The sequence below is a fragment of the Ciconia boyciana genome, chromosome 2, assembly GCF_034638445.1.
Source record: "Ciconia boyciana chromosome 2, ASM3463844v1, whole genome shotgun sequence".
Taxonomy (NCBI): Eukaryota; Metazoa; Chordata; class Aves; order Ciconiiformes; family Ciconiidae; genus Ciconia; species Ciconia boyciana.
This window is the reverse complement of record NC_132935.1, coordinates 48,842,772-48,869,177: the sequence shown is the minus strand read 5'-3', so window position 1 is coordinate 48,869,177 and position 26,406 is coordinate 48,842,772. Positions and strand designations below refer to the sequence as shown.

Genomic DNA, 26,406 nt, shown 5'->3' with positions numbered 1-26,406 from the left:
ATAATGATGTTGTCAAGCGTTTCAGGTGAGACCAGCCCAGGATTTTGGGGTGGGGAAAGACACTCTGTTATACAGCATCTTCAGTGCTTCCCTCAGAGGGAGGCAGAGACACCTTGAAGGGCTGAGTGTAAGGACATCTACCGAGTGTCTTTTTAAATAGACACCAGAGGTGGGGGGGGGAGGGGAAAAGGAACAGGCTTGTAACCATAACTCAGTTGGACTTGTATCCGAGAAGGCAGATGCCATGGATTGGCTCCCTCACCGAACGGCTGCTTTTCTGTTCCTTTTATTGGTAAGTCAGATTTTAAAACAATATTTGTAAACTCTGTGATTATGCCAGTTGAATCTTCCTTAGGAGAGCATTACATTTTACAGGGTAAACTACCCCCAAAAAAAGATCTTGTGAAATTTAGCATAAAAAATAAAGCTGTGCTTATTTTAAACTGCATTTCTGAAGGTTCTATACAAATAATTTAGTTTTTCATTAAACACTGACAAATGTTTCTTTGGATTATGGCTTTCTGCAGTCTGTTGATGTTCAATATGTGACTTTCTATGTTTAATGCATGACTTTTCAGGTGAATGTTGTCTGTGGCTACTATTTAAGGAGTCACTGTTATTAATAAAAATCTTAACATTATAAAAATCCTAATAACTCGACTGGATATTATTTGGTTCTATGTCTTTATTGTTTTTATCCCTTGAGGGAATATGAAGAGCAATCTCTTTTTCTAAACTGATTAGCAAGAGCGCTTCAGAGCTGACCAATTCCTACAGCTATATTTAAGAGAAAAACATGAAAATTAGTGCAGACCTTAGCCGTGTAAAAATCAAGACTTGGCCTATTATTTCACATTACAAAGAATACCTGTCTTGTAGCGCATTAGTGTCTGAGCCGCCATGTGCTGAGCAAGTGAATGCATGATGAAAGTGTCACTCTTTGTTTTTCTCACTGTACAAGGAAAGTTGTGGCTATAGTCAAGTGGCATAGTTGTACAATGTGTTCATCAAGGCACGGAAATCACCCAGAAAGGACTTAAAAGAATTATGGAGTCTTCTACTCCTGCAATCTGATTTTTGTGTGGATTATTTTTACTTATCTGTGCTGCTCTTCTAAAATTAGGTTTAAGGTAGAGGTTTAAGGCCCTGAAGATTGAAAGGAGTAGGATTTCTATTATAGTTATGTCCTTCTGTGGCTTTCATTTTACACAAAGCATTAGTAAGTGTAAATGTTTGTAAACTTTTTGTTACTGATCACTCTAGAAATATTATAGTCAGGGAAAAAGTGTTTGTTGTTATAGAATATGAAATCCTTAGACGTACTTTGAAAAGATAATCCATTCATTTTAGGTGACAGCTCTGCAGTCAGTAAAACAGAACTAATCAACACAGGGCAGCTGCCAAGCAAACAGCAACAAAACTTGGCAAAAGCAAGTTACGGTTCAGATGGTTTCTGCTTGTTTAAGGCAGCACAGAGGTCTCTCAGATTGCCATGTTGCACATCACACTAACACTTCTGGATTTTCTTGTAGCATTAGTGACTATTCACTTTACTCAGTTACCTGGGGATGCGTACTCCTGACGTGTTGAAGTTCGAAAAAAAGTTGACTCTTCTGTACCTAAGATCTGTCCATTCAAAAGAGATTTTACTGCTTTACTTCTCTCGGCAACTCTGGAGCCATTCTCATTCTTTCAGTATATTATTGGTACAATTATGACTGATGAAGGATATGTGATGGGTCAGGAAAAAGGAGCAATTGTGAAAACCGCCATTATGTTTTGATGACTATCAAATATTTGAACTTTTACTACCCAGCAGAAACAATAGTTGTTCTTATTATGCATTCTTCTGCACAGCAGTGTTCATGGTGGCCTGTACAGCTTAATAGCATCTTTCAGCGCTTTATAGAAAGCTGACAGACAAACTGTAGAGATTAAATAAATTATAAATTATTTATCCAATTTTAGTGTATTCTGAGAAAAAGTCTTGAGATTAATCTTTCATGAAAATCACCTGTCTGAATGGTGTGTCTGGTTAGTATATTGTTAATAAGTTGTATCAAATAAAATTGCTGTGGAGTTATACATGTTTTAGTATACTACTACACTTTCAAAAAAAGAAAACTTACCAGCCCTGAAACTAATAATTTGCTACATGCATTTCACCATTGGTGGGACTGATTCTGCAACCCTTGCTCACGTGACTTCAAAGGTGCTATTCTCATGAGTAAGGGAGTTCTGTTTGTGATACTTGCACAGACACGTTTTATGGAAATAACCTGTTTGATCAGGTATGACTCTTCTCCTGCCAGCTATCATGTGACAGCTAATAATTTTAAATTCACCGCATGTTTTATATGCACTTTTGTCTGGCTACATTTTCCCATGTGTTATCTACGCTTCTTTTTTTTTTCCCAGTTGTTAGGCTATGGTTACACCTCCTACTCCTATGTGCAACCTGGTTGCACATAAAAATATTAAGGGGCCAAATCCTCTCCTTGCATGTGCATACAAAACATCTGCCAGGATGTAGCCAAGAACCTGCAAACTCTTCTGCCAAAGAATTTTATTGTAGAAATAGAAACTAAAGCAATTCTGCATCCAGGAATTATCACCTAAGATTAGGTTCTTAAGTCTGCAGTTTCACATTCCTAAGTAAAAATGGCCCCTAAGCAAACATGCATTTACAGTTAGAGCACTCTAAGCCGTATTAGAATTCAGGTTTTATTGAGGAGATTTATTGAGGAGACTTAGCACGACTAACTTGAAAAACTCAGATTTGAATGATAATGGCATACACCCTGTATTGAAATTACTTTTCTGTTCATTTTTCTAATGGTTAAGCTCAGTTACTGTATGGAAATTCTTTATATCTGTATGACTCAGCAGAACAGAAACAATCTCAGTGGAAACTTTCCCAAAGTGGTCAGTTCTTTGCATAAACATATTTTAAAACAAATAAAACTTTGAAATATATTCTTCTGACTGACATGAGCATTGTCATACTTCTGCTGAAATAAATAGCAATGGATTCTCCATCCTGGGTGCAATACAAAATATTGATGTCAGTTGCTAACACAGGAAGCAATAGAAACACCTGACTTCAACAGAATTAGAAAACAAAATGCCAGAAAAATCATCCTGAAAAACTTCCCCTTTAAATTGGAAGAAGCACATTCTTTAGTGACCTACAAAAATGAAAAGTATAGACAAAAATACATTCATGTTTCAATTTAAAAGTGATCAAATGGCTTATTTTTAAATTATGAGGTTTTGTCTTATGTTTCAACTCCACTTCTCATTATTTCATATGCACTGAGTTATCATTTTTTTAAAAGATGCAGAATGAATAAAGGGAAGGGTTTGTTATTTCAACCCTTTACTAGTCAGAGCTTTGGCTGAGTAAGAAAGAGGTAAAAGTCCCAAAACGCTGACACAACCAGAGCTACCATGGCACCCTGATGACTAATATAATATGTGTGAGTTCTCAGCACTCCTCCCATCCAGGCCAATAACAATACTGCTGTTGACTTCAAAGAGAGAGAAGCAGATCCAATATGAATAATGCCGGGAAGATGTTAAAGGCGTGTTCAGTCATTTAGATTTGAGTAGGTGGAGGAGGGAGGACTCCATAATTGCATATAATATTGCTAGGCAGTCAATTAATGATTAGTTAATTCTTATTTGTAAATTGCTTTGAAGGTGCAAAGAACCATACACATCCTATGGGCCTAATTCTGTTCCCAGTGACATCAGAATAAATCCAGAATAACTCCAATGTGACTCTAAGGCGTCATTCTGGACACAAGGTTCATTGTAATGTTTATCATTACAGTAAAAGACAAGCTTTCAGACAGGCCACTGTGCAAATGACAGTCTCCATAAACATGTTTCCTGCCTGCACCTCTCCCAACCCAAACCAGAAACAGCTTGTGCAACGAGCCTCTAGCTTCTCTGCAGAGTTTCCATTTTTTCACAGTCTCTCAGAGACTAACAGGACAGCAAATCTTGATATCATTCTGATCAGCTTGTCAACCCCAAGGTCTTCAGTATGCATCCCACACATTCCAGTGGCTCCTATGGCTTTAATTATCATTAATCACTGAATCTATGTAAAGTACTGTATTCGAATACTAGTTTAGAAAGGAAATTTGTTCACTACCTAGAAGTATGCTGGAGTTAGCTGCTAGGAGGCAGTACATCTCTGCTGGAAATAGCACTAGAAAAAAAGGGTTTGCATCACAGAGAGATAATAGAAATAGACAACTGGGGTGGGGGGAACCTTCTAACTGCTGGTGATAGGGGAGAACCAGAAAATATTAGCTGGGGAGGCAGAGGAACCTCCGTCCCTGAATCCAGTTGGGTGGATGTCACTCCAGAATTGTTGAGGTTTAGCTGGTGAACTAGGCAACTTTGTCTGATGTCTGCCTGCCTTCCTTCCCATACCACAGCAGTAACTCTGAGAGACATACCAAACGCAGACATCAAGTTCATTTGATCTGCCTTTTCAAATAATATCACAAACTGTACTAAGGACTCTGGACTCAAAACCATCAAGACTTCTTTCAAGATCTTCCATTAGCAACATGTAGCAGAATGGGTTTTTCCTTGGTTAGGATGGGACAAGTGTGGAAACATGGGGCCTAAATTTACAATCCTCAGCACTACTGATGAACAAATTCCTGGCATTCCCATTATTGGTGCTCAGAAACAAAGGATGAAACTCCAGTGTAAAATGTATATTCTTCACTGCTTGAAAACAGAACTCCCTATAGGCTAAAATTAAGTGTTCTATGAATATTCATGTCCTTAAAGAACAGAATTCTTTACAGGCATAATTCTTATTTCAGAGATACTCAACACAGTTTTTCAGTAAGGCCTGCTGAGTATGAGAGTGATGTGGCTGGATGTGAGATATTAGTTTCACTCTTAAATAGCAGAATAGGCAACAGGATGTAGACAGTAGACAAGATTCACTAGCATTGTACGAGGAGGTGTATGCCCATACTTTTCTGGGTCAAGACAACTGCTTGCATGCTAGAAGGGATTTCAGCTTAAGGGTGGAGAGGATTTCACTGTACTCACCAAAGGAAGCTCTGCTTTGCCGGTGGGAAAACTGATAAGAGACGTTCAATCAGTGCTACTTCTGGTGGACTTCATCATTCAGGTTCTCTGGTGAGGGTGTAATCTGCCCCTTCTACTCTCCCGTGTTTCCCCAAGCTCCAAGGAGGATTATACAAGGACAAGCCTGAGCTCCCACTGGGGTGAAAAAACCCTGCAGTTTAAATGGAGTCTGATATTGTCCCTTCTCTGAGATGAGTAATGGCTGCACATTAATTTGAACCCCATTCTGCAGATGAAGATTTAAATAGTCACCAAGACATAAACTCAGATGAAAAGATGTATTGATGTTTTTAGCACAGCATGAACATATTGTAATTATTTTCCTGCAGAGTACTTCTCTTAACCTATTTATGCCAATAGCTTGCTCAAAGAAACAAGAAAAAAAAACCTTACTCCATGAATAGTCCAATAATTTCAAGGTATATGCACACAAAATGGGCAAATCCACAGTCTAAATTCCCTCATTCAGAAGCAGATTAGGGCAGCCATTATGTGCCGAGGTCTCAGGGAATGTTCTGGGCAAGATCAGATCATTGGAGACGTTGCTTTGTAAATGACAGATGGTGGACCTCTTACGGCATATAGGTAAATGGGGAAAAGGGGGAAGAGAGAGGAAGGAGGGTGAAGCTGCTGTTCATTAATCTGTTGCATGTAAGAGGTTGTTTTAACATGAAGTAAGTGGGAAAGAGTCTGTGCCCATCTTCCAGCCTTGACAGAACAATGCAATAAATTTGAAGTGAGGAAAGTCCCATGCGGTAAAGCTCCCACAGAGAAAAGATTGTCACAGATTTTATCCAAGTATAACTGACATAAAACCCACCAGATAAAACATGTCAGACAAAAAAAAGCTATTGAACAGTACTGGGAAATGAAGGAAAGTGGAAAATTGATAACTACAGCTGTTAACCACATTTGGTGAGGAAAGAGAAACTCTGCAACACTTTTTGAGTCACCTGGATATTTTGTTTCTTCCAATGATGAATGAAGCAAGCATCCAGTCCTGCAAATCCCATATTCTTCACCCTTTATTATCTGAAGAGAGCAGAGGCAGTTCCTAAATCCAGAAGAGATGCTCTGAAGAGGTACATTCACCAAGTGAACTTCATTTTCACACCTTATTTAGGAACAAGGTTAACTAAACTGTGCCTTCTTTTAAATTGTGCTAATCAAGAAATTGAGGATTCTCTATTATTTTAATTTTAATTTAAAAGTAATTACCTATTAAATCTAATTCTGCCACCTTTATTTACTCAATACTTCGGTTGCATAGTTAGACCTCAAATCAAAGCCCACTGCACTCCAGGGAAATCTGCCTGATGACTGCAGCTGGCTTTCCATCTTACATTGAATCTCTTCAACCTCAGTGGGAAGTTTCAAGAAAACATTTTCGTTCTTTTTGGTTAAACTACATAGTTAAGTACTCCAGGTCTACTGTGGACTTTCTAAATAATAAAAAAAAGAACAAATTCTTTAGAATAAATAAATGGTCCTTTTCTAGTTTCCTAGACATACTTCTTAATAACAACCCTTGCAACCACTTCTCTCTTCAGCTGAAGTGTTACAATCTAAAAATCTGTGTGAAAGCTGTATTTTGATGTAGGTATAACTTGAAATTTGCTCTGGCATATCCTTTCAAAGTTCTGCCTTGAAAGACAGAATTAATTTTGAAGGTGTTAACTGTCAAGGACTTCAAGTGATGGAGATAGAAAAAAATGAATTGCACAAAGTCATTTATGGAAATCCTGTAGCTACTGCCTAGACAGACTATTGCAAAAGATGAGAAAAAGTACTGCTCCAGTCCTGCAGTATAGCAATGTATGGCAGTTTGGTTTTCCGTACTGCATTTTGCCCTGCATTTTTATATGCCAACCTTCTTATTGTTCTTGCAGGTACTCTTGGATTTCAGCACAGGATTTCATGTAGAGGTAATATATATTTCTTTAGAAACTGTTTTTATGATCAAATGAAGTGTAACCAATGCAAAAATGAAATGGAAAATGCTAAACTAAGACATTTCTGAACCTGAAGATTGTAAATGTATTTAAATATTAAACAGCTGCAGATAATAACCTGCTCACCCTCTCAAGAGAAGTTCTCCTGAACCTAAATTAGTATCTCATACACAGGAATGATTTTAAAGTAAACATGTACAGTCTTAGAGTTTGGGACTAGCAGTCATATAAAAAAGCACGTGATCTATAAAAATCCCTTTTTTCCTTATTGTTGGAAATTCTAAATGTCTGTATTAATTTAAAATTGATTGAGGTTACTGGTCATATGATACTGGAACTCTCTGTCAAAGGTAAAAGAATGGGATGAAAATGGAATGGCAAGATGGAAAACCTTCAGAAGACAAAAACGTGAATGGATCAAATTTGCTGCAGCTTGTAGAGAAGGAGAAGATAATTCTAAGAGGAATCCAATTGCTAAAGTAAGTAGAAAGAAAAACAAAAGTGTTCACTGACAAGGAAGTTTTTTCTGAAGACAGGCTGGTAAATGCAGAGAGATTTAAAAGTATATTTGCTTAGAGTAGTCAAAGCAGGGAATGTAGATTAAAAGAAAAATGATGCAATATTTCCAGCTCTGCTGAGACAATCTCCTAAGGTGAACCCACATGGCTGCTGAGCAGTGACCAAAGGCTTCCTAGAACGTTGCCATCAGTCTACCTCCTGGACAGCTCCAACCATAGTCTCTTCGTGTGAAGCATCTTTGTAGTAGATCACAATATTTTTCTTTTCTCTCTCACCCTGAGAAACCCCTGAGTAGAAGTTCAAGGATAGTACATGACCTCTGTGGGCAACAGAGCAAAGAAGATGTTTTCATATCCTCTCACCATGACCGTACCCTTACTGAGGTCCAGCCACAGTGTGGAGAGAAACTCTTGGAAGTTTCTCTCTCCACTTCCCTGCCAGAAGGTTTAAGAGAAATAGAAAGCCTGTCCAGCACTGAAGAGGAGATGGATCTCTAGGCTGACTGTTTTGTAGAAGAGCCTTCCATTGGTTCTGTCAATTGAACTTTGTGATAAGTGGTTGAGAAACTGAAATTATATAGACTTTTTTACAGGAGCTAATAACAGGAAAAAAAGCCCTGCAGGTATCCTCAGTAAACTGGCATAAATTATTATTACCTATTATTGTAGATCCGATCAGATTGTGAAGAAAAACATCCGATCACATACAGCATCGCTGGAGTTGGAATTGATCGTGCCCCCTATGGAGTATTTGTTGTTAACCCAAGAACAGGAGAAATTAATATAACATCAATAGTGGACAGGGAAGTAACCCCAGTATTTATTGTAAGTACTCCCCTTTTTCTTTCACCTTTATAATGATGGATCCAGGGTGGGGCAGGGAGAGCAGAAGGAGACAAATTAATTTGTTTCAGATTGTTACTTTGCTTACTTCACTTTCGGTTTTAAAACGAGTAAATCTCTTTTATCTAGATACGTTGCTTTGCTAGACACTCAGTGACGGGTATAGATTTGGAACCACCTCTTGAACTTCGAGTCAGAGTTCTGGATATAAACGATAACCCTCCTATATTTGCACAAACTGTATTTACAGGATCTATTGAAGAAAGCAGTATGGACAGTAAGTAACTATGTTATGCCTATTATAGTATAGTTACGTGAAGCTCCCAGAATACAGTTAATATAAACCTGGGGTGCTCATTCTACTTTTTCTTAGGCAATGACATATATTGGCCAGGGCTACTGCAGAGGAAGGAGTGGCAGATGCTTCTCCAAGTGCTATTCGAGCTGGGGCCCGAGTTTATAGCCTAAAATTAAGCAGTGATGCTTCCTTCCCCCTTTCCTCCCACACATGAACGCTGAATGTTCCAGTTTCTAACCATACCATCATGCAAATTCTTTCAGACTTGAAAATTTAAAATAAATCCGTTCATTCCTTCTCATTAAAAAAAATTAACATTACACCTACACTTATTTCCTTTGAGGTTATATAAAATACGTTTTTTCCCATTTTTTCTATTTCAAACATTTGTATTTGTAGCCTGAGTATTGCAGTTGCAGTAGATTACTAAATAAACCCTTACTTAAACCATGAAAATGGTTCTTTTTACCAAAAGTACAGCAATCAACATTAGACATGCAAATAGCACTGAGGCAATGGTGCCTAACACTCATTTTCTACTTTCTAGAAATTCTCATTTAAAACTGTGGAGATTTCTTACATGAATATCTACAAGCTCAGTACTTACTGTTTTTACATAGTCCCTATGGTGACTTAAAGAAGTTCAGTGAAAATCTGCATTACTCCATCTGACCTTAATTTTTAATGCATTTTAAAGTCATTAATATTCAGTCAGAATCAATACTACAAAATTAAACTTTTGTTTTTCTTTGTAAATGTCAATGAATAGATAGCATTCTATCATTTTTATACACCAAGATTTAGCATTGTCTTGATGAGTTGTTTGCAGGAACAAAACAGATCTTCTGATTTGTTTTTTTAATTATTATTTTTTATTTTTAGACACACTGGTGATGAAAATAATTGCATCAGATGCAGATGAACCTAATCACTTGAATTCTAAAATTGCCTTCAAGATAGAGAGTCAGGAACCTTCAGGTCCACCCATGTTCATTATGAATAAATATACTGGAGAACTGCATCTTGCAAATTATCTTGACAGAGAGGTAACATTTCCCTTTCCAAAGTTAAAAAACACAATGTTCTGGTGTATATGGGGGGGGGTGGGGGGTGGCAGGGAGAGAAAGGTTGTGGTTTTTACAAAAATTAAGGGAGAAATGCATTTTTTCTATATGTTACAATAAAATGTCTAAGGCAAATTCCTGCATTAGGAAATAGTAGCAAGACATGAGTATTTCTAACGTTTAAGATGTACAGGTGGTCCTTCTAACACACTCATTTCTCTTTATGTGACAGCAACATAGTAGCTACACTCTTGTTGTGAAGGCGTCAGACCGGGATGGAGCTGCAGATGGAATTTCATCCCTTTGTAGCTGTAATGTTAAAGTTATTGATGTCAATGACAACTTCCCAACTCTTGCTCAAAGCTCTGTAAGTTTTTAATACCAAAACCAACATCACTGTTTTAAAACCCTATTCAAAAACCCAGTTGATAACAGAGCCCTTACTAACCGATAGAGCGCTTTCACATTTGAGTGCTCCACTGGATTTACAGGGTTGTTTCCTTGAAGCGTGCTCAAAATCCAATCTGTCGCTTGTGCACCAATTCTGATAACATACACATAGTTTATTTTTGTATTCAGAGAAGTCAATCCTGACACTGACTTCTCTGTATTCAGAGAAATCCAGTCATTCAGGTGTCCAGACCTGTGCAATATGGCCAGATTACACAGATTAACCCAATCTTTGTATGATCTTTTCTTATAGAAAGCACAAATTCATTTCCTCTAAGCTGCCTCTGCAAACACTTGAGGTGATACAGCTCTTCAGATCTGCAACCAGAATCACAATTTACCCAGAACACACAGTTTGTATTAAATTGGCATGGACTGTGGGCAGGACGTCCTTCAAAAGAATCTCTGCAGTCAGCTGTGTTTTCCTCACATTATATATTTCAGTGTTTGCTAATAGGTATTTATCTGTCATTCCAGTTTTCAGCAAGTATTTCAGAAAATTCACTCAGTTCAGAACTGCTGCGAATACAAGCTCTGGATGCTGACGAAGAGTTTACAGACAATTGGTTAGCAGAGTTTTTCTTTATATCCGGTAATGAAGATAACTGTTTTGAAATTGTTACAGATCGAGCTACAAATCAAGGAATACTTAGAGTAATTAAGGTATGGATAAATATTGTGATTCAACTGTTGAAATAATCATCTTTAAATAGTTTTAATTAATTGTTAACAAAATTAAATGAGCAGTAAAAACACTGTCACTCAACCATTTAAAATAGAAAATATGTAAATAAAATTAAAAGAACTTTTATTTATTATCTAATTCTCTGTGGTTTATCTTTCAGGAACTGAATTATGAACATCTCCAAACTCACTCACTGATTATGGGTGTCAAGAATGTAGCTCCCTTCCACCACTCTGTTGCACATGACTTCCAAATGTCTGGAACACCCCTCATAATAGAAGTAAAAAATGTGGTTGAACCGCCAAAATTTCAACCATCTTCAGTTACATTTTCTCTATCAGAAAGCACAAGAGTGAATCATATTGTAGGAACATATACAGCCATCGATGAGGACACTGGAGCTATTGCATCAAATGTTGTGTAAGCTCTGCTCTGCTTAACTCCCCAGGTGGAATAATTCTTTTAATTGAGATTTCAATGGGATGAGGAATAGGTATTTTAAAGGGTGTTTTAAAAAACAACTTAAAAAATGTTAATAGATTAGCAATAGAATAATAGCAATAGCATAGTATATTCTTCAGCCCATTTTTATGCTATGATTGCTTTTGTTTCCTGACCTACTTTCCTTAGCCTTGTGTACAAGACAAAGAAAATATCATTTTTCTAACAGGCTGTAGCTTACATAAATCAGGACAGATTTTTGTTCTAACCCAACCTAAGAACATTTTTTCTTGAAATGTTTGCTACAAATAGGGAATTTGTTAGCATCTCTAAAAAAGCAAGCAGAAAACCCCAATAATGGGCAATATTATACAATTAGAATAGAAGAGGTCACTACCAGCTCATTCTATAGTAAAAATAAATAAATAAATAAATATTGACATTTATTTCTGCTGAAATTAATAACAATTAATGGGACCGTAATTTGCTTTTTAATATATGTAGAAATAAATACATCCAATTTACAAAGGTTTGAAAAGTTTTCATAAAACAGAGGAATATGTTAGCAAACACAACTGTAGAATGTTATAGGAAGAACTGTGGATTTAACTACTGATATCAGCAAGGGTTCTAGTAAAGGCTTACAGGGTCCAGAAAAATGTTACTTTTAGACTATGATACCACTTTCAAAATACAATGGACTTCTACGCATTTACTTTATTCCTAATTATTTTTCTGGTCTACATCTTTTGAAGTCTACAGGAATTTTGCTTGAACAAAGTGAAATGCAATAGGACCTAGCACAGCCTAAAGAAAAATATTCCAAAGTGACAAATATTATTTGCAAAATGAATATGTAATACATGTATTCATAACATAACGCTGGGTATTTTTACTTCACCAAATACAGATATAGTATAGGACGTGATCCAGCTGCCTGGTTCCGAATCAATCAAAACACTGGTGAAATCACACTGAACAAAGTTATTGACCGGGAATCAATCTATTTAATCAATGGGCAGTACAGAGCAGAGGTTCTGGCTATCACCAGAGGTAAGAAAAGAGATCAAGTTTTCTGAAACAAAACTCTCTTTGTTCCAGATTTCTCTCAATGTTTTTTCCTGTTTCTAGTTTTCCCACCTGAACTGCATTACTTATAGTATCAATATTCCCTCCTGACCACAAATATCTTTTTTTTACAGGCATTCCTCGATATACTGCTACTGGCACCATTGTGCTTTCATTACAAGACGTCAATGACAATTGCCCAACTATTAATACTGAATTAAGGAAAGTATGTATGCATTCCCCATCAGTGATTATCACAGCAAAGGACAGGCATGGTGATCCATATGCTCTTCCCTTTACATTCAGCATACATGGTGAACCTCAAACTACATGGATTATCAGATCAATAAATGGTAAATTAGCCTACATTTTATACAGAATAAACCATAGTAATAAACTCTTATCTAAAATAACAGATTAGGATAACCTTTTAATAACAAACAAAACAGTTATTAGAATCTATTCTAATCTCACTTGAATGTAATTTTATGCTCATATGAATCCAAGAAGTTGCTCTGGATTTGCATATATGTATATAAAAATCATATTAGAACTAGAATCAGAATCATTACATGTGTTTTATCTAGTTATCATCTTTTAAAGGAAACTAAAATTATACTGATGAAAACAGAGCAGCAAAACTGTACTTTACTTGAGTGTAGCTATGATAAGCATCTCTATTGGTCTAAACCCAATGAGGTAATTCAAAAGGAGTAATTTGATACCTTTTTATTTCTATATTATCTAATAAAATTCTAAGCATATGACAAAACTCTCAAATTTATTTATTAGAGTATAAAGTTATTAATTGGCAGAGCTTTACTTTTATGAGAGGCATATGAAAATGGCAAATAAAGATTACAAATAAAAAATGCAATTTATTGTACAAATTGCACTTATTTGTATTTCTAAGAAAAATGTTTCAGTCAGTGCCCAGTGGAGCATTTCCAGTTTCCTCCAAAAAGACATAACAAACTAATGAATTAATCAAATCTCATACATTACTAAATGACAGAATTTGCATAACTTACAGTATGTGTAGAAGACACCTGTACTCGGTGCTAGTGAGGCCGCACCTCGAATGCTGTGTTCAGTTTTGGGTCCCTCACTACAAGAGAGACATGGAGGTGCTGGGGAGTGTCCAGAGAAGGGCAACAAAGCTGGTGAAGGGTCTAGAGCAGAAGTCTTATGAGGAGCGGCTGAGGGAACTGGGGTTGTTTAGCCTGGAGAAAAGGAGGCTGAGGGGAGACCTTATTGCTCTCTACAGCTACCTGAAAGGAGGTTGTAGAGAGGTGGGGGTTGGTCTCTTCTCCCAAGTAACAAATGATAGGACGAGAGGAAATGGCCTGAAGTTGCGCCAGGGGAGGTTTAGACTGGATATTAGGAAATTTTACTTCACTGAAAGGGTTATCAAGCATTGGAACAGGCTGCCCAGGGAAGTGGTTGAGTTGCCATCCCCAGAGGTATTGAAAAGACATGTGGATGAGGTGCTTAGGGACATGGTGTAGTGGTGGTCTTGGTAGTGTTAGGTTTACGGTTGGACTTGATGATCTTAAAGGTCTTTTCCAACCTATACAATTCTGTGATTCTGTGAAGACTCTTTTAAATGGTAAATATCACAATTACAATTACTCTTGTGTCTCCTATTTGTTCTAAACAGATGTAAATGTGTAACTTTAAGTATTTTAAAACTACTGAAAAAACTTGTGAAAAACACGTAAATTCCTTGTGAGAGAAAAAAAGGTATAAAACTTGCAATTTTTATGTTCACCATTGTGCGAATAAAAATCAGTAAAAGCAGCAGTAGATATAAAAAAGTGCATTTGCCCCTTTTATATTTCTCAGGTTAAAAAGTGATGACTAGACTGATCTGGCTCAGGTTTTGCAAAAGAAAAAACTAGCGTCGATGAATATCATAAGTTTCAGCTTTGAATAAGTACTGTAGACGCATAAGTAACTGAAGATCTTAGAATGGGAACACTTAGTCTTCATTCTGTTCTATGAACATTACTCACAAAAATTATAGATTTGTACACTATTTATAGTCAATACTTTAATCTAAATATTTTTCTCTTTTTTTTTCCCCAAAGCTTCCTCTGCAGAACTAATGAGTCAGAACATTGAATTTTACATTTATAGGATCTATATCAGCGCAAGAGATAACAAAGGCCGACAGTGCTCTAAACCACATATAATTCCTGTGCAAGCTTGTCAGTGTGATAGTCGTAATTACTGCACCAGTGGGGCCAGAAAAATAATTATCATCGGTGGTGGTGGTGGCAGTAGTAGCGGCAGTAGCAGCGGTGGTACCGGTAGCAGTGCCGGTGGCAGTGATAGTGGAGGACGCCAGGAAGGTGGAGAAGGAACAGGACAAGAAGGTGGTGGTGAGTCTAGACCTGGAGGAACAGAACCCGTGGACCACACAGACGGGCAGGTTTACACTGATGGATACAGTGATGGAGAATATACTGCAGCCACTGATGATAGTTATAATGGAAATGGATATTATGACAGAGATTTCCAATCTTCTACCACACTTAGTGGTGCTGCCATTGGCCTGATGTTTCTTGGTGGATTAATATTTGTTCGTAAGTATAAAATTCAGAACACAATTTTATTAATTTTCTAAAAAGTGTATTTTTTTAATTCTTCTAAAATAAGGTGACTTTTCTGGTTGGTTGATAACCTGTTGGCTCCCATGGGCCATTTGACAGAGAAAAAATTGTCTTTTAAATTGTAAGAATTTCTATATATTTTATATTCTACCTATTTATATACATACTTCATTCAGAAATAACTATTTCCTTCCTAAGACTTAGGGTTTTTTTCCTAAGGTGTTATCCAGTTCTCAGACCATCAGACAGGGTTAAAATTTTTAGTAGAAGATTCAGAAGATTTTGGGCAAGAGCTGTCCCTGTCACTTACAACTTACACTTTGCAATTTGTACTTCCATTACATTACTAAAAGAAGTGGACAAGTATCAGCTCAAAGTTGGGTATGAAAAAATGTAAAGAACAAGCTTCTTTTGAACTCAAAGCCAGATTTCAGTAGTAGAACAATAAATATAATCATCTTAAATTCTGAACATTTTGGCTATTTCCGCCAAACATTACATCTATTAAAAACAAGTAGCATTTGTGATAACAGGATCAAAACAGATCATTCATTTATATGTCCTAGTATTTCTGAAGAAATATAAGTTTCAGGGATAGGAATGACTCAAGTTAGACTTTATGCAAGCTTCTTATCTTGTATAGTCTAACTTAATGCAAGGATTTCTCAGACCACCACAACCAGATGTGATCATCTTTCATGTCCTGGGCATCAAGCAATCGACATCTAAAATTTCCCAGTGCAGAAATACTGACTACAAAACCAGAGGAAACTGATTTTTCCCCTGATTTTTTTGAGGAGAGGGGTTTGTTTTGGGTTTTGATCTTTGATTAGTAGGAATCAGCAAACACAAAATTTTGAAGCTGCAAAAGGCTGCTTTGTTTGTGGTTCCCAGGTGGTTAATGTTACAGGACAGACTGTTTTTCTGCTTTTGGAAATCTCCTCTCCTAGTTGGTAGTCTGGAGTAAGTATGTCCCTAGTCGTGTAGTGTGAAGTAGCACTTTGTACACTGTATAGCCCTTTCCCCTTGTCTGTTCAGTGCACTTTGATGTTAAACTGAGAGTTTTAGGTGCTCTGCTTAGTCTGGTATAGGCAACTGTCTGTCCCCACTCCCTCTGCAGTGGCACGAGGTTACTAACTTAGTCATCTAGGTTAAGGACCTGAAGACAGCCAGAATTAATATTGCAGTGCCTTTCTAAAATGAGCAATGTTTTCAAAGTTGGTGTTTAAAGCATTCAGCAATTTCCAACACTGAGTTCTTCAAACAACTAAGCATAATACAGCACACTGGGAAACCTCACTCACTCTATGTAATTATTTGTTAAAACTAGGGTTTAGGGTTTGCCTCTATTGTTTTTTTCAAATCAAGCATTATGTATATGTGATGTGAAAAATGCAACTGGAGCCTTAGCCAAAGATCACTGTAGCCAGATCTCCACTGATCTCCACTGATTCTTGTGTCTATTATTACTAATGTGTATTTCTTTTCAATTAAAATATCTGAAGAGACAAATGCATGCTTGATATATATATCAAGAATGACTACCACTGAATGCTATACATAGCAAGACTGGTTCTGTTTGTTTAATTTTCATATGTATGCAACTTATATTCATTCAGCTGAGATAGATCAAAGTCTGTTCCCAGGTGTATAGGCATAAATTTGGAGTAACAGCCCTACTCCACCCCCGCTTTACTCTGCTATAACTAAAGGTACAAATTATTCTGAATTTCCAAATACATACATTTCCAAAAGCAGCTAATGATTCTGAAAGCCAGACTTGCAGGCTGCTTGGTTTGAAACATTTTAAAATACATATTTTCAAAAATTCTTGAGCACCTGCCCTCTGGGAAAAGCAGCTATTCCTGTGAGGAAGAGATGTCCTAAATCCATGTTTCTTGTTTCTTTCCTGTTAAGTGATTCCAATTTTGATGTCAATGAGTGACTGTTGTGGCTGTGGACCTGGCGCTGCAGGTGGAGTTGGAGCTGGATTTGAACCTGTACCTGAATGCACAGAAGGGGCAATTCATCCATGGGGAATAGAAGGTGCACAGCCTGAAGACAGGGTCAGTACATCCTATGTTTCTAAAACCCACAGTAACTCTATTTACAGAAAAGACTGCATTTGACTAGAAGCATGAAAGTGATTGTAGCACTGTGTCATCTTCTAAAAGAAGCTTGGCATTGTCAACAATTGCCAGGCAGATATGAAAGGTGATTCTTAATTAATATTTACAGATGGGGTTTGTGTGGTTTAAGTTGTGTTCAGTTAGCTTGGCCCAACAGTTTGGTGTTACTATTCCCTCAGCTGAAACACAATAACTAGCAAGCTTTTTCAGTGCAAAGTAGGACAAGGTAACACAAACCGTCTTCGCTGATCACCTTGTACGTTGACAATGAAAAAAAATTGAATGGAGTTTTTGTTTTTGGTTTTTTTTTAATGGGGATGGTAATTAATAGCGTTAACAGTTTAGACTGCTAATTCCTTAACATGATTCACAAAGTCTTGGTTTTCATATGGGAATTTCAAAGTCATCATTCAAGGAGTCAAAATGTTGTTTTCCAGGATGTCTCACACATTCTTGCCCCAACAACAGCTGCAGGAGGTGATTTTGGTGAACCTTCTGGTAAGCAGATCCTAAAATTTTCTATATGCGCTGTCATAAAGCTATCTTTCAGAACTTCATGTCTTCTGATTCAAGGAGCACTTTGGTTTCGCAGCTATAACCCAACCCTTCCAATCTTTCATCTGCAGATAGTCAAACTGATGCTAGTAGGACTTCCAGTATGAATAAAGGATCTGAGGTTTGAGCCTTTGAGCAGATTCATTTCTGCAAACTACATTTATTTGGAAATATCTGCCAAGGCTTTCAAATCTCAGGCACCTTTTCTTTATCATTCCAGCTAGTGAATGGAGGGTCTTTTCAAGACACCATTTTTAGTAGAAATCAATCTTGTGGCCAGAATAAGGAAATTTTCTTTCATAACTCAGTGGTGAAAGGTTCAGTTCTTCCCAGTTTCCAGGCTCTGCTTCCCACAAGGGAGAATAGGACCTGTCGAGTAGCCGGTAATTACTGACCATTTATGCACTAGCCTAGACAGAAAGCTGATACATAGCACAATAAATTTATGCTTCTGAGATAGGGTTCCCTCAGGAATTTGATGGCCACAGAGAATAAGTCAAGCTGTGCAGTGCCGCTTTCTCTTTTTCCCCATTCCTTACTCCACAACAGGAAGGAAGGATGCTGGCACAGATCCATTTTCACTAGCTCCTGACAGGAAGAAATGTCACTCTGCAAGACAACTTCTCTGATGACTATTGATTATTCAAAAATGTTCTCATCCTTAAGGTAAAATCCAAAGAGAACATTTGGGGGCATAAATGTGAATTAAGAGTCTTCATTCTCAGGGAAGTTCTGCTGCAATGACAATTGAAAAGCTTAAGACTTACATATGTGATTTACTTTATTTTCACTGTTCAGTACCATTATGGTGAAAGCCCTGGTTCAAATTCTATAAACTGAGACTATTGAGATTAAAAGAAAAAAACAATATAATTTAGCCTATGTTTCTTAACGTAATCACAGTCAAGACTACTGTATGCAATTGGTTTATTACACTCGTTCCTTGTTATCATATATGAAAAAATCTGGAGAAGATAAAAACCTGTAAGTATGACTTTATAATTTATTGTAAAGGTCATTTTCATTCTGCATCATGAACACTGGTGGTTATTATGATCCATTGTTGTTCTCCCAAATCCCCCTTAACAATCTAATGACTAGAAAATGTGAAAGGAGTTACAAAGCTATTTCTTTTAGAACAGACTTTAAGGCAAAATGATTTTAACCCCAATGTGATCATAAATACACATTTATGTATTTGCATAAATATCCATAAGCATTATCTGATTTTCTAATGCAAATCCCATGACAGCATATATGTACACCAGACAGAGGAATCTCTCCAGTCAATTACACAAGTAAATCATTGATTTTCTAAAGTATATATGCACATGCTGCCTAGCCTGAGGAATAAATCAAGGTCTTAGATGTCTGCTAACATGCGCTTAATTTTCATTGCAGTTTCAATGTTTGGCACCTGTGCATGGATCTGTAACTGAAATTAGTCTAAAATACCTTTAGAAACTCGGTAGTGTCATTGTATTATTTGTAAAAACAACTGGAAAAGTCCATGTAAATTTTCACAGAGCATAGGAAGGATAACTTTTCTTTTTCTGTTTTCAGACATATATACAAACACATATGGAGGAGGAGGAGTAGTAGCTTCTGGTGTTGAAGAAACTACAGGGGTTGGCTATGGCACTGGTACTGGTTATGGAACAGCTGGAGGAATTTCTGGAACAGGGGAAGCAAAAGGGTCAATTGGAGGAACAATAAAAGAGTATCGAGAAGGAGGGGTGAACATGGCCTTCCTAGACAACTATTTCTCTGAGGTAATTACCTGATCTACTTTGCATTATATCTGTGAGCCTACTGTTAGATTCTCCTCCGCGAGTTACATGGTGGAAATCCAAAATAACTCCACTCAAATTGAAACTTCCATGCTGTAAGACTGGTGTGAGAGCAAAGCTGACCGCACTAGTAAGAAAAACTACAACACTAGTAGTACTGCTTTTGAGTTGCTGCCATATTAGATTTGATTGCTCAGTAGCCTTTTTGTGAAACTGATGGACACACTGCAGCTATGGGTAGCAAGCAATTAAATTATTTCGGCTTCATAAGTGACCACCAAATTTATATATTTGCCACCTTTTTCAGTGTATAAATAGATAATAACTTTGTGAAATTGTTCACAAGTACTTCCTGTACAGCTTGTTTAATGAAGTGACTTTAACCCTTAAAGAACTGTGAACACCAGTTCACTTTCTTCCTTATTTTTATTGCAATTTCTGTTCTGTAAACAACTTGTGAACTGCAAGTGACACAAATATGCAGTTTTGTAATTGGCAACATATTAATTAGCCTTTACATATGGGATAAAAAAATGCTATGGCGTTTACATGGATTAATGGGATGTATTTTCATAATTAGCATGAACTGTGAGGCATAAATACTATAATTGCATATGTCACCAAAATATCAATTAATATATAAGGATTGCTGTATTTCAAAATCTAAACAAGATTCAGTGGAGGAGAGGACAGAGCAGTCCTGAAGTCCTGAGCATGGACTTCTCCCAGACTGCAATATCTCTGCCTAGGCTGGGAGCACTACATATTAATTATCTGCCAGCCATAGGCCTCCACAGATTACTCCTCCTACTGACCATCCCAATCTCCAAACCCTCTGCCTCTCCCTCCCAGGCCTCCCCTTCTGTCCTTCCCTGCTTCCTCCAACCTCACCCCGCACTCACTTTAAATTCTCCTCTTTCCTGCCCAATCCGTCCGCACTGACCACCCCACCATCCCCAACGCCTCCCCAAACCAATGATCTCCATCCTGCTCCAAATGGATTCCCCTCTGGGCTCACCAAGCCTTCCCGGCTGTGGCCAACCCTCCATCCCATCCCCTCTGTCCTGGACTCTCCACTGCTCCCCTCACCATCCTGCTTCGCTCCTCTTCCTACCACTTCATCCAGATATTGCTGCCCAAAGAGTACATTTGTTCCCCTGTCCCTTTCACTCTCTCCCTTCACCCTACAGTCAGACCCACTGACGGCAGATCAAATTTGACATGCTAAGTGTTTGCAGAAACAAGGATAAAATATCAGTGACATTTGAATAAAACTTATTTCAAGGTCACAAAAGTGTTGATGATATAATTTGTTCAGTTGATGCCCTGTTTTTCAAGTCGGCTGGGCCTTACTGTAGTTAGGAAACCTTTACTACAGTTTGAGTCTTCATGGTTAAAAACCTGATGAAAAGTCACTCTGTTCTACTTTTTTTTCTGGTTTTGAAAACTACAGAAAGCATTTGTGTATGCAGATGAAGATGAAGGTCGGCCGGCAAATGACTGCCTATTAATATATGATCATGAAGGAGTCGGTACTCCTGTTGGCTCTGTGGGTTGCTGCAGCTTTATTGGAGAAGATACAGACGAAACGTATTTGGATACATTAGGACCAAAATTTAAGACCCTGGCAGAGATCTGTCTGGGCAAAGAGATAGAACCTTTCCCTGATGTCAACGCACCCTGGCCAAGCGTTAACGTCACCTTTCCCAACCCTGAAAGTGATCTAAACCTCCCGCCACCCGGAACCACCATCGTTGTCAACGGATGTGCACCTATGCCTCCCCCAGTCGGCACTACAACGGTTGTTACTGAAAACACCTACACATCTGGGTCAACCATACAGCCCCCGAGGCCGATGCCGGATCCTTTGCTCCACGGCAACGTGACGGTGACTGAGACCTACACCTCTGGCGCCCCGGCTCTTTGCGTTGACCCTCTGCGTGCATCCAACGTTGTTGTAACAGAAAGGGTTGTCGGTCCTGCATCTGCCTCTGATTTGCGTGGCATGCTAGATATCCCCGATCTCGCAGACGGGTCCAACGTTATCGTCACGGAAAGAGTAATCGCACCTAACTCCCGGCTCCCGACCTCTCTGAGCATTCCCGATTTGGTAGACGGGTCGAATGTGGTAGTGACAGAAAGGGTGTTCAGGCCTGCCTCCGGCATGCCAGGCAGCTTAATAAATATTCCCTCAGAGTTATCAAACGCCCACAACGTGGTGGTCACCGAGAGGGTAGTGTCAGGGTCTGGGATGAGCAGCCTGGGGGGGACGAGCCTGGCGGGGGCAAATCTAGGGGGCATGAGCAGCGCAGGTCAGATGCTCAGCGCCGACTGTCACCTTGGCCAGGCAATGGGCACGGCGTCCCCCGGAACCTCCCGGAGAAGAGTGACAAAGTACAGCACTGTGCAGTACTCCAGTCAGTAAGGCCTCTGCCAGCGCCCCTTCCTGCCAAAATCGCCATTTGCACCAAAACTTGTTAGCTGCCACCCACCAAGAATATTGTTATTATTTATAACTAGGAAATAGCGCTAAAGTTTCAGGGATTCCCACTTGTGTGAGGATCTCCAAAGGGTGCCCCGTTTCAAGGTCAAACGCAGGACTTTGTCAGTGAAGGGAAAGTTGAAGTTAGCTTGAAATTTTTGTCTTTCTCTCCACCTCGCACTACAAGTGTACAAAGAGATACTAATGTTTTTGGAGAGAGATCTGATTACCATTCAGAGCAGTGAGAGGGGATCCTTGTGTGCGTATAGTATCAGCATGAATTAATGTCATATAAAAAAAGTGTTAAAATACTGTACTGCTGAGTGATCTCCCACAGTAAGTAGATTGGGGTTAATAGCCCCTCACTGACAAGACAGGAAAAGAATGTAATTAATAATTAGTCAACTCAAGACTAAATAAGCACTTTCAAATGCATCACTTTACTTTTCATGTAATTCAAGGAGCGCTACAAAACGGCACTTTGAATCATTTCTCCCATCACCAGCAATAGTTATAAATAATAATCATATAGACACAACACATTTTCATCGCTTTCTGAAGTTCTCAGTAAAACAAACACTCTGCCACGGCCTGCCATGTTGTTACCCTCATGGCGAGGAGCGTGACCAGCAATTCGCCACAGCCGGTGCTGCCGTGGTGACACTGTCACCCAGGAAGATGTTGGCTTCATCTTTTCTCCATTACCATTACAGCTTTACTTAAATCTAAAAGGACTTCAGTGACAACCAGGAGCTCTTAGTCAGATTTTTGTGCCAAAATATGACTACCATTTAAGTCTCCAATGTCAGGTTATATTAAGAGGGCTATAATATACCATGCCAGTTCTCTTTTCTAATACTGACAAGAAAATAAAGTCTTAGAAGCTTTGTGATGTGGGGAGGCAACAGCAAGGATTGTAACACTGACACTGGTAGCTGAAGTCCTTCATGAAAAGAAAAAAACACTTGGGAGCAATATAAATTTGCTAATCAGCAATGTGGAGAATGGTTATTTCATATGTCAATGTATTTTGCATTGATATTTTGAAAGTTTATTTGAATGTGTTAATTGAAAAAGTCTTTATGATTCTATAATCTTAATTAAATCTGGCTTTTATTTTCCCACAAAAACAGCTCTACTGGACTCTGTTATTCTAATAATACCTTAATGTGGCTCAGAATATGATCTGAAGGAGCAAAATACTGAAATATAGTATCTATCTCTATTTTACTTCTGTATCATATGTATAGTAACCCTAGTGTATGCACCATCGCTTCAGTGTAAATACAATAGAGTTATAGAGAGGGACTAGCTTTTTTTGCTAGACCACCAAATCAGTAGTTTTCCCTCAAATTTTGCTTCTTCAGCTTTGATGGATAGGTTAGTGAAAAGTTTAAGAGTTGTCTGTGAACCTCCCACTCTATAAAATGGAGAAGAAACTTTCAGTTGCATATCCAGATTAATTCATCTCAGAAGAACTGGATGACAAGTTTCTGAGTGTGATATCAGGAAAAGGCTTTTTAAAAGATGCTTTCGGAAATGCGACTAGATCTGCTGTTAAAGACAACTTGCAGTGCCCTCTGAGTCAACGCCACAGCCATTAACACCAGTAATCCCCAGGAGTCATGACCAAATCCCAGGCTACCTCGAGAAAGGGTCCCTTCCATGGCTTCAAGTTTTTTCTGAAGCAACTGAGTGTGCTAGATGCTCTCCCCATAATATCTGAAGTATAGCTATTTTTACTTCATCCTGTAGCCTCGATGATTTTAAGTATCACTAAAATTGCATTGACTTCAGTGGGATTAGTCTCTCCTATACGTTATGTACCAACTGTAAGTATGGTTTCTGGAACCATTCTTTAAAGAAGGAAAACAGGTACTAATACATAAAGCTGTATCCTTTCATATCTGGAGAATTTGTGCTGAAATTCACTAAAATGCTGACAAGCTCCCTTTCATTTTGCTAACCACCTATTTACATTTAAAAAGCACATATTTGAAATATGTATCACTCACTGGACATTTAGAAAGCCTATGCAATATAGCCAAAGCCCATTAGAGATATTTTTTAATGTAAAAAAAAATGAAGTCTTGTGTAAATATTTCCATAATCATCTTATGCAAATCAGAAATATTTTTCCTAATTGTGCTTCAGAGTAACACCTAGTGTTCAGAAGCACATGCTGAATTCTTTGTGACCCTCTTGAGCAGGAATGCTGTGTGAAGTATGAGTGGCTGAACTAACTATGGTCTCTTGCATGTCTAGAAATAGAAGGGGGAAGAATTAATAGAGAAAAAATGTTTTTTCAAAGTACAGCTTTTGGTTATGTAGTGGTTGTCTACTTCTAGTACTATCTTTTACCAACTTTTTAAAGATAAATAGCGTATTATTTAATACAATTTCTTGAAAGATTTCTAGCATTTTTAATATCGATGTCTCGCATCAAACAGCAGTCACAACGTTCTCCCTCAGCACATTTCCAGTGCATTTCTGAATATTAATTTCTATTGCTGTGTAATTTTTACAAACTTTGTTTAAACTGTTTTCTTGGTGAGATGTGGACATTTTTAGGTTACTGCAAATTGTGGAAGAAAAATTTATCTGAAGATGTGAACAAATACTCGGTTCATTAAAAATCCTGTGCAAATTCTTTTTCTAGCTTTATTCTTAAAAAATAGCATATAGTTTAATCCTGACTAACAGACATTAGCTTTGTTTCTTTTACTTCAGTTGTAATTTAGAGGCCCGCTTGCTGTCTACCTTTAATCATGTTGTTTAATAATGAAGAATGAATGGTTTTCAGGAAAGAAAGACAACTTTGAGTAGTGATACTAATCCTGCTCTAAACCATTCAAGAAAACAACTCTTATTAAAGTGTCAGCAGTGTGCAACACCAAGTCTATGGCTTTCTTTTTTACTTGGGTTTTGTAGAGCAGGATCCTACAATTTTACACAGGCTCATTGAGATCTTGGCAGCATGAAAAGTATACTGCAATGGGAGAAAGTAGAGCCACAAACTGAGGGTCTCATTAGGTTTCTATCTCATTAGATCTTCTATCTATCTGTCTGAATTCAAACTGAAGGTTTCGATTCTCTTTACTTAGTCCGGATTTTGTGGTAATAAATAAGATATTTAAACTGTTGTGAGCAGCACCTACTACTTGTAATATGAAAAGACCACACAATTTAAGCAAAAATTAAAAAAGTCTACTGTTTTGCTTGAATTAACATAACTGCATAATTCAAATGCTCCTCACTATTGAGTAACCAAATGCATCATTTTCATTCTATTTAAAATATAATTAATACTAAAGTGTTATTGTGTTTTCATAAATAAAAATACTAGAGATTGCTTGTAATAATTTCTGAATGGCACTGAAAAAATACAATAAATGATCATTTGGCACATCATGTTTTAAGTAGAGTGGCTTGGGATATCTTTTTTTTCCATTTATCAGTGAGAAATGTTGTTTCCTTAAAACTGCTGGTTTGTGCAGGAAAATTCTACTTTTAATTTTCTTTCAGGAAAAAAAAATTAAAACAAAAGATGTTGATTTAAAATCAGGGCATGCCAGGGTGAAACTATTTCATGTGTCAAATTGACTAGGATACTTTGTTTTAGGTTGTCAAGCAGAAACTTGTGTCATGTCTCACAAGAATTATAGTACAATTTCCTCAAGCCATCATTCTTGTTCTCTCTCTTTAGATGGCCTTTTGTCCTGCAACTCTGAAACAGTGCTTCAGAGCAGCTATAGATTAACCCTGGAGTACAAGCCACAGAGAAGAAAGAGAGCAAAAGACACTTGAATCACAGTATTTGGGCAGCACAGGCATCGCAGGTACATTCAGTGCATACAGGTCAAGCTGAGTTGAGCCAAGCAAAAACACTTTGGTTCTAAAACGAAAGCAGTACATTTTGACATCTCTGAATCAAATTTCTTTCTAATGTTCCAGGCCAGTATTCATGATAATAATGATTTTTTGTACAGAGATTTTTCAAAAGGGTTTATTTGAATGCAGTGAAATACTGCTTTTAAAAAGAGAATCATATATTTACTTCTAAGTCTAATGTATCATTTTATTATGCCTTAACATTTTGAAATCTCTTTTCTCAGTATTTCATACAGCATGATTTTTGGCACTCACACATGCCTCAGATATTGATTTAAATCTCTTTTCAGGAAGTTGAGTTAGAAAAAAACATTGTCCGTCTTCCAATTTATAGCAACGATATTGCTATCAGTCTGATGACACTGCTAATTCCAGTGCAACAAAGATAATTAATCATTTATCTTCTGCGTATTTAGAACCTGCTTAAGTGGAAATAAAGCAAAATTCTGTTAAACAAAACCATTTGTTATGCCCAAGCAACTTTTGTTGAAATCTATGGAA

The 26,406-nt window shown here is 37.6% G+C and overlaps 1 protein-coding gene across 1 annotated transcript; it reads left to right on the top strand.

The window, feature by feature from the left end:
- The first annotated feature begins 244 nt into the window (after window positions 1–244).
- LOC140646929 (desmoglein-4-like) lies at window positions 245–21,957 on the top strand. The gene is made up of 16 exons (XM_072851288.1): window positions 245–292; window positions 7,014–7,049; window positions 7,427–7,555; window positions 8,264–8,419; window positions 8,567–8,714; window positions 9,618–9,781; window positions 10,032–10,166; window positions 10,727–10,912; window positions 11,095–11,354; window positions 12,286–12,428; window positions 12,578–12,796; window positions 14,534–15,031; window positions 16,976–17,124; window positions 17,625–17,685; window positions 19,306–19,514; window positions 20,986–21,957. The coding sequence occupies exons 1-16, from the start codon at window positions 245–247 to the stop codon at window positions 21,955–21,957; spliced, it is 3,513 nt and encodes a 1,170-aa protein (XP_072707389.1).
- The last annotated feature ends 4,449 nt before the right edge of the window (window positions 21,958–26,406 follow it).

What these genes read in the sequence shown, in the direction of transcription:
- LOC140646929 (XM_072851288.1), top strand. Translation starts at nt 245, where the DNA reads ATGGATTGGCTCCCTCACCGAACGGCTGCTTTTCTGTTCCTTTTATTG. An exon ending in AGAGGAATCCAATTGCTAAA is followed by an intron (nt 7,556 to 8,263) that starts GTAAGTAGAAAG and finishes CTATTATTGTAG; the next exon opens with ATCCGATCAGATTGTGAAGA. An exon ending in GTGCACAGCCTGAAGACAGG is followed by an intron (nt 17,125 to 17,624) that starts GTCAGTACATCC and finishes GTTGTTTTCCAG; the next exon opens with GATGTCTCACACATTCTTGC.